General features: G+C 39.1%; 1 protein-coding gene across 1 annotated transcript; it reads left to right on the top strand.

Moving 5' to 3' along the window:
- On the top strand, positions 1 to 2,035 carry hoxb4a (homeobox B4a). The gene is made up of 2 exons (XM_041173746.1): positions 1 to 460; positions 792 to 2,035. The coding sequence occupies exons 1-2, from the start codon at positions 55 to 57 to the stop codon at positions 1,109 to 1,111; spliced, it is 726 nt and encodes a 241-aa protein (XP_041029680.1). The 5' UTR covers positions 1 to 54; the 3' UTR covers positions 1,112 to 2,035.
- Positions 2,036 to 11,558: the final 9,523 nt, after the last annotated feature.

Genomic DNA, 11,558 nt, shown 5'->3' with positions numbered 1-11,558 from the left:
ACGGCTGGGTTAGAAAAAATTTTGAGTTATTTTGCATTTCAGATATTAAAGGTCATGAGTTCGTTTTTGATTAATTCTAACTATGTGGACCCTAAATTTCCACCGTGTGAAGAGTATTCACAGAACAATTACCTACCAAGCCATTCTCCGGAATACTTTACCCGGGCACGGGAGCCCGGGTTCCAGCATGAGGCGATGTACCCGCGGTCAGCGTACAGCGAGCAGCCCTACTCCTCTTGCAGCAACCTCCAGGGCTCGGGCGAGCAAGTCGTGGCGCCTAGGGGTCACGTACAATCGCAGACCGGCCTGCAGAACCACTTAGCCAAGCATGGCCACCAGTGTGTCTCGGTGACTCCAAGCCCACCGCCCTCCTGCAGCCAGAACTTCAGCAACCAAAACACTCCATGTTCCAAAGAGCCTGTGGTTTATCCGTGGATGAAGAAATTACATATAAACGCCGGTGAGTCGTTTGCCTGGGCTTTTTACCACCTGAAAGCCGGGATCTATTGCACCCACTGTAAATAGCCATTCTTTAGATTTACGATCGCCTATCTGGAGGTCAGTAATCACATCCTCCATAAATTTTTATTGCAGTACAATTACACTTCTGGCCATGTGCCTTTGATGTGTTGTGTCCTAGCCGCTCAGATCTCTTTGAGCAGCAGTTAATGATAGAAGTGAACTTTTTACATTTTTCTTACGCTAATGCTTACTTTAAGTGCACTAGTTCTATTCCTTGTGAGATTCGTGGTGTTCAGTCAGTTATTTCTGTGTTGTTGCTTTTTGTTCAGTGAACCCTAATTACAAAGGAGGGGAACCCAAACGCTCCCGCACTGCTTACACGAGGCAGCAAGTTCTAGAGCTGGAGAAGGAGTTCCATTTTAATCGGTACCTAACCCGGAGACGCAGAGTGGAAATAGCCCATTCTCTTTGCCTGTCAGAACGACAGATTAAAATATGGTTCCAGAACAGGCGAATGAAATGGAAAAAGGACCACAAGTTGCCAAATACCAAAATCAGATCTACTACAGGCTCCTCATCCTCTGCAAGTCATCAATCGCAAGGAAGCTCTCAGAACCAGGAGCCAAGTGGACCATCAGCCACATTATAGCTGCTCTTGTGGGAGAGAAATTGGTAGACGCGCGCATAAGCATAGGATTTTAACTGAAAGACTGTTTATTTATAATGGCAAACTCTAAACTGTAAATACTCCGATTTTGCCCACTCCACTCACCCCTCCCCCATAAGTAATATTGTAGATTGCAGTTTTCAGAAGAGATTGGCAAAGATGAATCCTCGTTTCATCTTTAATCACGCCAAAGTCTCCCCATTTGTCATGTTTACTTGGTGGTACAAAGGATGAACTCTATGCCTACGATTACCTCGACAGCAAACGAACACTTTAATAAATGAGGCTCCGTTTCGTCAACCTGGGATGACAAACTGTCTTTTATTCACACAAAAACAAACCCACAACAAGAATGTTGAATCAGTTCGGCAAGATGGCCCTTGTGGTTTTAAGCTCGGAGTCATTTTCCAATGGGGTTTACAAAAAGAAACATTTTGGGTATTTTCTTTGGAATATTACACTGACATGTACTCCATTTCCTCAGACGTTTTGATCCCAAATATATTACTTACGGTGCCAATAAAAATGTATGTAGTTGGACTTTAAAAACAAACGTGTAAAAATCATATGTAGGAATAAATTATGTCAACAAAGTTATTTAAAGTGGTTATGAAAATGTTGCATGTGACTTGTACAGCCACGATACAATACTTGCTTCTGGCCTTAGTATTAGGAGATTGTATAATAGCCGAAAGAAGTGGAAGGTTAGGTAGATGAACTGTTTTCATTTCCTTATCACTCTTTATGACATTCCAAACTATGAAGTTTAGCAGCTACTTCGTTCGGGCCCACAGGAGTTTGTATTTTCGTTAGCAGTCTATGTCCTTGCATTGTTCTGTATGTATTGACTCTCATCCAGACCAAAATACGTGTACATAGTAATAACCGAAATAAATTTTTTGAAGGTGTATCTTTTCCTTTGTTTATTTATACCTACTCTGCCGATCAAATTCTCGAAGCAATATGATCTGGTAACATGACTGCAGATTTTTCTAAACTCATCCATCCATCTGTGTGAGTTGGCCAGAGTGATAACAAAGGACATTGGCTTGGTGGAAAAATTGCCAAAAGGGGTACACCTCAAAACAAATGTAATACTTATTCTACATTGTTAGAGGCTTTTACACCTGTTTGTGAATATAGATGTATTGCACAATAATACATTGGAGTAATAAGTTTGGAAAACACTCTTTTGTGAAGACTTGTTAATTCACAATAGTTATCTGTTATTCCTTGATTGTTTAGGATCGTTACCATATCCCTTTTTTCTTGCACAATCCTTAATCTTGTAAAGTTAAATCCTTTTCTATCATTTATACCATACCTCTTAGCATTTTTTTTCTCTTTGTGCATGTGCGTTTGGGTATTGGAAAGGGATTGGAGGGTGTAATGGTTCAAGCTTTGACAAGCAAATAGATAATCAAGAAGACAAATGGCCTCTTTTGTCAGATGAAGCTCCGTATTAATTTTAATTTTCTTTCATATAACACATTGCATATGCAATCTAGAATCTGAAAATGCAGCAAATTTCGAAAGAAAAGCTAACCGGAGTCCATATCAATACACAGCGCAATATTCTACACAATGTTAGGAGAAATGTTCACTGGTTCAAGAGTTTAGTTCACTGATGCACGTATTTTGCCTTAGACCTGTAATTTAACAAATAATGTTACCAAACTGCATTTTGAAGTTATAATGAACGATATGGTGATCCCACCCTACCCCATTCCTACCCTTCAAAATTATTCATTCCAAATGCAACCTGCAAAACATCATTGATCTGAACACGATACAATGTGCCCTTTTTTGATGGTTGTTTGTAGTGTGTTTTGCAGCATGATGAGATTTCACATATTCAATTGCTACAAAAGAAACAAGAATAAAGTTTGATTTTCTGAAATCACGTTTTGCCTTTGGAGACAACAGAAAGATTTACAATCTGTCGCTTATATGAGAAAATCCTGTCTAACCAATGTATACGTGTTTTGTGTTCTCCCCCACAACCCCCCCGCCCCCCCCACCCCCCCCACCCCACCCCCGCCCCCCGGAGGTCCCACGAAACTGAGACGATGTGAAATGCAGCCTTTCCAAATGTAACATTTTCGTTAAGGTATATAATTCTGAAGTGTTTTGAGGAGTAATTACTTTAGTTAATAATATAAGAATTATTCATTGAATCTCGGCAATCGCTGCTCAATTTTCTCTATTCATAGACACAGATAACAGGCCAGCCAGCCCTACACCCTCTGCCAGACTGTTGCCAAAGGCTCTGAATGCATGCTATACAACTAAAGTTCACAGGCATTATTTGTACGCAGAGAGGTTCTGAAAATGTGAGAATTAACTTGAAATCATTAATCACTGCTTTCTTTAAATACTTCTCCCATTGTTACTCAACAGCAAATCTGGATGGCTCTTCTCCGGGAAAAGTGGTGCGCGACCTGGAGGGTTCTTTAAAAATATGGGCAGAGCGTGGAATTTCTCAGTCAGATCGGAAGATTCCCTCTCAACCATGATTAAAAATCGTAAAAATGTTCAGGGTTCGAAAAAGGAAAATGCTGAAAGGAAAGGTAATAGCAAACAAAGTCAATTAATTTCCTCACTTTAAAATCGCTTTGTTGTTCTTTTGACAATTAAATGTGAACGCACACTCGCTGTGCGCAACTTGAAACATACAATCATTGCATTGGCTGTAGAATCTGCTTCTACTTAGCGTTTTGAGGCTTATCTTTTTATGGTGTTTTTAAACATATATGAATCTTACGGAATAAAAGCAGCGTGATGGTTGGTCAGCGGGACGGCCGAAAGGGTTCACGGAAAGGACAACTTTTCTATCCGATTAGCTGTTTTTATTCTAGCAGTCTGACCTCTGAAACCCTTGACCTTTAAGACATGACTCTGTTCTATCTGAACATTCTCAATACTAAAGGATAAAAAAATCTAGGGTTACCCTTCGTTCATTCGACTTAAATTCGGTGCTGCGTCTCTGAAAAGTGTCCGTTCTGTTAGACTTGCCTGTGTGCAATTATTTCCAACTTCCATTAGAAAAGATGGACGATCTTGAATGTTTGTTTTGAAATCTCTTTTCATTTTTAATATTCAGTGACAGCTAAGAGTAGGTTGTGGAATGAATTTTAGATGCATATGTGTGTATGTGTGTGCGTGTTGCAATCACATTTAAAGATGGTCTCTAAAACATCCAACCATTGAGATGAAGTGGACCATTGTTTTGCTCTCAGCCTGTCTTTTCTCTGCAGAAGATTTAATATATTGACATGCCCTGAAATTTCATTTCAACATGTTTGTATATTCATGACAAGAATAGGATTTTAGGCTGACTTTTTTATCTTTATATTCGGTTTCCATGCGGACAATGAGCATCGGGCAAGAGGGAGAGTCAGAGAGGGATAGAGAGAAGCATTCCGTGGGCACAACGTGTTGGGCTTTTCAAACCAGTTTATTCTTATCAAAGCCCCGCTACAGAAGTGAACGCCCTAACCCAAATCTTATTATTACTCAGTGCGCCCCTTCACTAAGAATAGAAAATAGATATCACCTTTTCACGATTTAAGAAGCAACTACCGTGGAATACAAATTCTATTAAGAGGGCGTGAAACTGAAGCCCAGTTTCCGCACCTTTACTGAATTCTTTTAACTCCAATTTATTAATGTGACGTTTGTGCTTTTTTCTAGGCAATAAACACGTAAATGCAATAATTTAACATGTAGTTTAGAAAAAAGTTTCAAATATATGTTGAAAGCAAATAAACGAAAATGATGGCTTTGTTAGTTAAGAAGTCTCCGCCCTGTAACTCTTTCCTTTTCGAATTATTTACAAGGCTTTTATAACTAAATGAGTTTTATTTTCTTTTTAAGCCTCTGGAATTTTCTAACATCATTTTAGAATGCAATAAATATGACGGATGGGATTTATAAGGACTGCATTAAATTATGTCATTATAATTTTCTGAAAACTGTGGGGATTCTGACGAGAACAAAGGCCGAGTCCCAGGTAATATTTTGGGCCACTTAAGGCGGATTTTTTAAACTTGTAACGAAACAACCCCTAGTGCTATTGTAAATACACCTACAGCAATTTATATTGCTGGTCTGCACATTAGGAATTACCCGCAGAGAGAATATTGAAACAAGACCAAGTTAGACAGCACTGTGTCAAATTGGTTTCTCGGAGAATGATTCTCACTAAGATTATTGCTTTTTCCAAAGCATTGCTGCTGCCAGAAAAAATAACGAGGATCTCCCACCCCTATCCACACCTTCTTGCCAATAACTGAGATTCAGTGTCCCCTAGCACAGATTTGCTAGAATCGTTATAATGTCACGAATGCAAAACACCTCGGAATGGATTTTTTTTAAAAAATGTGTTATTCTTCTAACTATTCGAATTTTTTAGGAAGGTATTTATGTTGCTGGTAGCGACTGGTTGCCAGGTTGTAACAGAAGGAATAAAAGTGTCCTTGTGTAAGTGAAAAGGGATCGTTCTTGTAAAAGATATATTGGTTCCACAGTAGTACAAAGAGAACTGTGCGACAGAAAGGAAGGATATGAAGGGTAAAACGGAGAGGGTAAAACTTGGAAAGACAATGCATGGGAGAAGCAAACTGGTGGTGGAATGAAACAGGCAGTTCCTCAGTCTAATATATATGCTGAATAGAATACCATCGGCGCGATAAAAGATGGTCATGGTTGTGAGTCTGAAGAAGCGTCTCAGGGTGCAAAAAACGAGACTTAGAAACCTCTAAATCCATTGATACAGTCACACTTCCATTTAGTTCTCGCCTTACAGAATCTCTGCAGGAGCCTCTGAATCCCGCATTTTTAACAAGAATCACTAGCAATGTATTGATACGTTTTTGAGAACAAAATCATGGGGAATAAGGAGAGATATGAAATATTTTCCGCTCTCCCAGTGGAAGGTGACACTTCTCCTTGGAGTATGAATTTGAAATCCCCCCTTCCCCCTCGATCACGTGACTCATTAAATAATTAATGCAGCTGTTGCAGAATAGATATGTATTCGTCGGTAAATCGCCGACATGGTCTCCCTATGTCTGACGTGAAAATCTACTGTCCTTTTAAAAACAAGCCTTTAACTTGAGAGAGAGGCTGGAATAAAACAATTTGGGAAGAGAGACACACCGTGGGTTGGATTATTGTAAGTACAGCTGCAGTGCCTCGTGTCTCTGTATGTAAATATTATGTGTGTTATTTATGTTTTACAGGACTGTCATAACATTTGACAAATAGTGTCTTTCCTCCTATTTTTCAATTTACCACGGTGGTATGTTTGTTTATTTCTCCATTTTCTTTGATTTTTTGTGTGAATGTTTTTCTTCTTGCTTTCTTGATTTATTGCAAAATATGTCAGCAACACTATGGATGCCATTGTGTGTAAGTTGTGTGTTGTTTATGTTCGTCTGTGTGATAAATCATGCTCTTTGAGAATGATGTGCAAGTGATGATATTCAGGAATGAGGAAGGTTGTAATCCTCTCCCCAGAGTTGATTATTGCGGGCCATTTGTAGCAATAGATCAGAGGATAATATGAAAGCTATAGCTGGGGGTCTTAAATTACAGCATCCGTGATTACCAATTATGGATAGTTTTGTATGAATTCTTTAAAACACAACGCCTCATTGGAATAAAAACCTAGTAAAGGAGGCGCTTTGGGTGACCAGAAATGAATTGCGAAACCCAATTTTGAAAATGAGCGAAGACTAACAGACTTCCACAGCGCCTCGGTCCTTTTATTCTGCGGTTGGACGACAGCCAGTCAAATTGAAGCCATTAATAGCAGCGTAACATTTAACACCGATCGTTAGTGCAAACCTTTATGTAGTAAAATTAGAATAACTCAGTGATTGGCATTAAATATTAATGGTTGCAGCAGGCAAGGAACATCAGTATTGAAACACGCGTGCCTTTCAAAATACCATTATCTGTCGGCTGAATAGCAATCTTTTTCTTATTGAGGGATACTTAATGGTCGTTTTTAATTATGATTATCTGAAGTGTTTTCAAGTGTTTGTTTTGATAATTACAGACGGCTTCGTTGGAATTATCTATTGTATGTCCTGTTAGCTCAACACAGATGAAAATCTCAAAATGTTTCTTAACCATTTAATTGTTTAATGTACAAGGCACAGACGTCAATGACAGACACTATTACTTGAGAACAAACTACAAGTAACATGGAACAAATTTGGAACTTGCTAATGGTGTAATGCATTTTATCATAAATATGATGTATCTTCTTTGTTCTTTTGTATTTGACATTCATATATATGTTTCACATAGTCATATGTATATATGCTACATAAAGTAAAGGTAGGCAGTCATTGAATGGATTGACAAAGTCTTATAACAAATTGTGGCACATAATCTGTTTTCCTCTATCTCTGAATAATAGTTATGTGCTTGTAAATGAGGGGGAAAACAATGAAAACACAGAGTTGCTCTATGATTGGCAGGCCTTCGGGATGTCGATTTTCTTCATTTGCCAAAAAAAGGCTCCTGAGAAAAGAGAAAGGGGTAAGGCATTACCAAATCGATATTAGAACACAATTGGATATTGCTTAGCTTCCATAGGAAAGATGTGTAAATTTCTTTGCAAGTCTGACCCTAGATTCAATTGAGGCTTTATTAATTGGTAACTCCCAGCACCAAAATGGAAAAATAATGTGACTCTGTGCCCTCAACACACATGAATCATGCTCAGTCGCTCTGCATTCGTTCAGAGGCGCTGATAGCAATGTGTATTTTATTTTAGAAATAATTTATACCATGGAGAGGCAAAATACGCTCTTACATTCTGAAAATGTTAAGGCTTAATGGCTATTTCTTCTATCCGTAGAATTTACAACCACTTCCTTACATACGATAACTATGCTTTAAAACAAGCCTGACAATGCCGCGCCGATCTACACAACGAAAAGCCCCTCCTAAAGGCTTTGTTCGTTCGACTCTCTTTAACGAGCGGTGGCGACTTCTATAGAAAGCAACACATAAAGACTAGAGCTAATCTGTTTCAAAAATAGGAAAACTCCGAAAACACAGTATTCGAAACCGTGCCGAGATATTGAACAATATTTTGTGTCTTATTATTTTCAGTTCTTGGAATTTTTATCAAAATGTCTGCTAATTTTTTTCTCCTACAGATCACATTCCACTGCATGAAAAAAAACCAACAAAATTATGCAATCACGAAGGGAAATTGCTCAAGTTCTGTGATCTCTGGACTCTTTCCCCTTAACTTTTTTTCCCTCTCTATCCATCAGCTGACAGAATTAACTTTGTGAACGAGTCTAAGATTTATTTATGGTGTCTCATTTCATAATTGCTTTGCTCTCTCCCTTATCTACATCGTTCATTTGCGTTGATATCCTTCAAACTTAACAGATATACTTTAAATAAAATCCTTTTAAAGGGATGATAATGTATTAAGGGTTGCAAGGAAACAACCCTACATAGTCTCAGAATAGACGTTGCTCTTATAAGATGGCTATTTAATATACAGGTAATTACACTCCTCATAATAAATCATGTCCCTTCTCCCTGTTAATATATTTTGCTTGGCTATATATGGCTACTTAAAATTGATGAAAAATTACGACTATTTTCAATGGGAACTGTACCACAGCCTATCTCACACTACGCAGAAGAGTGGGTGAGGATGTCAATACACTTACATTTCCCAATATTTGAATAGTGATAGGAAACAAAATTAAACATACAACCATTACAATTTATAAACAAATCGCTTCTTAAATAATAGTCAGGTGGTTAAATAATTTATACTTCGTTCATACATTGAATGACAATATTGAAAGAAGAACTTAATGGAAAATTAATGGTAAGAATCAATGCAGGACGTGCGATAAGATCATGGGTCATAAATAAAACCCTACAAACATCCTAATTTCGCTGCTAATCTTCTGTAAAATAAAATATGTAAACATCAGCCAACTTCGACAAAGATAGCCAAGCTAAGCGGTCGCTGTGGGTAAACGTGTTCAGTATAAATTCACATATTTCCTTAAAGAAAGAATATATAATTAAACGATCAGCATTGTAGGTAGGTATGTAATGTTCCTGACTTTGCAACTCATGGCGTTTCAACGCTTCTCAATAACCGATAAAATTAGCTCCAGTAAAGACAGGGTAATAAATTATAGTGATGCTGCTCCACGCTCCCAGACTGGCTATTATAAAAGCGAAAATGCAATAACTATAACCTCTGACCTTTTACTGATAATACAAAAACGAAACTAATTTTGAGATACAATTCACTTGATGGCTCCAGTAGTATATGGTTCTCTTTTACGAGAGATCACGATTTTTGATTTTTTTGTTCAATGCTGGCTTCAAATCACCAAAAAGCTTGTATTTTTGGTGCCAAATTTTCCATGCCTTTTCCATTCCTTTGTGTTGAAATGTGGTCGGTCTCTAAGGAGCAATTGTCCGAAATTGTTGCAATTGGAGGAACAAAAATAGGATAAGGTGATGCCCTGTTCGCACTCCGTAGAGATTTGGGGTTTATTTGCTTGAAAGTAATGACTGTAATCATTTTATAACTCACTTGGACATTGTTAGGAAATTGACATAGTACGACTGTATCATTGTACTCAGGAACTAACGTTGCTTCTATTTAAGATATCTCTCTCCATTCCCCCCCCCCCCCCCACCCACCACCACCACCACCGCCCCCCACGCCCCCCCACCCCCCCCCCTTCTCTCTCGCTATTGCTTTCTTCTCTGTCTCTCTTCTCTTCTGCATGTCTCTCCCTCGCTTTCTGCATTTCTTATTCACTCTCGCCCGCTGTTGAACATCACAGCATATTTAACTGGCGTGTCCAGTATTTAAAGGAATCCGGCTAATGTTGCTCTGCGAATCCTCAGCTCATATGGCAGCAATTTCTGACATCCATCGACCAGGCCAGTTCCTATTGGACAAGTTAACTCACATCTTCATTTTGCGTTCTATTTGACATTCTATCGTTTTTTATTGCCTCTGTTGGCAATAGCCTTATCCTTAAATCACGCTAAGTTTATAATAGTAGTTTGAGTTTGTTTTATTTTTTGAACAACACGTACAGAATTAAACTTCTGCAGTAATGAAACTGCCCGGGTTTTTCCTGGAAGTCCGTTCAGGCAAAGGTCTGGTCGCAGTTTGGCCGCTCTTGAATTCATTTCTGCCAGACGAACCCATACATCTTTCGATGACAATCCCGTGATTTCCAGAAAGCATTTTTTTTTCAAAATCCATCAGAGTCCAATAAATATTTTTCCTCCAGTGGGGGGGGGGGGGGGGGGGGGGGGGGGGGGGGTGCGGGGGGGGGGGGGGGGGGGTGGTGGGGGGGAGGTTGGTATAGCTGAGCACCACTACCTGTGATGAAAGGCCAAATTCAGTGATCTTTTTCCAAAAGCTCCACTGCAATAATCCAACAGGTAAGCGAACAAGTAAACTGCAGTTTCAACATTTTTCCCCTCAGCAGCTCTGAATTCCAGGGTGGATATAATTAATGGCCCACAGTGTGACCTGAGAGAGAGAGGTCCCCGGTTGGTTTCCGTGAACTATTGCTGACTTTTGTGTGTAACGGATTAAGACAGACATGGCCTCTCCCACACCAACTACAGCCTCCCCCCACCCCGTCTCCCCCAAAGTGCTCTTTCTTGAGAAGGCGGGTGAAGATTTCTTCAAAAAATTCTTTTTCTCCTCAAACTTCCGAAAGATCTTTCAAACAGTTAAACGTTTGGTTTGGGCCTACCTTTGATGGCTGTTAACACTTCCGAATTCGTGGAAGAAGCTTCAAAAGCATTTTCAGATAGGGTGTTATCCTCAAGATGAATGTGCACATGATTTATGACCTGGGTAAACAGTGTTTACCTATTGTACTCGCGACTTTAAAAGTTCCCAAATTAAAGACCCATCCAGTGTTGGCCGCTTAAAGATCCTCAACTCAATCTCTTGGTTTTTTCATTGAAACCTTGAGAGAGAGAATTAATTTACCTCTTTCCAGTTTCCAGAATTGTTTCATCCCTACTTCTATTCCATACGGAAATAACTTCTGCTTTACTAACCACTGTTGAGAATATAGCCGTTATTTTAGAATGCAACCGAACGGTTTGTTGGTAAAGAATGCGCCACCCTGAAATAGTACCAAAAAGTGCTGGACCATTTTCTAATTCATGGGAGTGCAACATTCTGTTAACGGAAAACGTTTTAATAGGTTTCCATTTCCTCAGGCATTCCTAGCCAGATAGACGACTAGCGATAAGGCGGCGTTTGATGTTAGCAGAAAATGGGTTTACATTAAATTCCTCTCCTTTTTTTAACAAATCATTTTTATATGCTGCGGCCAGCCTCCGGCAAAATGAAAATGTTCCAAGTGTTTGGTATACTGAGGAA

This window comes from Carcharodon carcharias, chromosome 23 (assembly GCF_017639515.1).
Source record: "Carcharodon carcharias isolate sCarCar2 chromosome 23, sCarCar2.pri, whole genome shotgun sequence".
In the NCBI taxonomy this organism is placed as follows: domain Eukaryota; kingdom Metazoa; phylum Chordata; class Chondrichthyes; order Lamniformes; family Lamnidae; genus Carcharodon; species Carcharodon carcharias.
Note: the sequence above shows the minus strand (reverse complement) of the source record. Positions and strands in the feature narration are given on the sequence as shown.

Bases quoted from the DNA above. Each gene is read 5' to 3' on its own strand.
- hoxb4a (XM_041173746.1), top strand. From the start codon at position 55: ATGAGTTCGTTTTTGATTAATTCTAACTATGTGGACCCTAAATTTCCA. The intron at 461-791 runs GTGAGTCGTTTG...CTTTTTGTTCAG, and splicing joins GAAATTACATATAAACGCCG to TGAACCCTAATTACAAAGGA.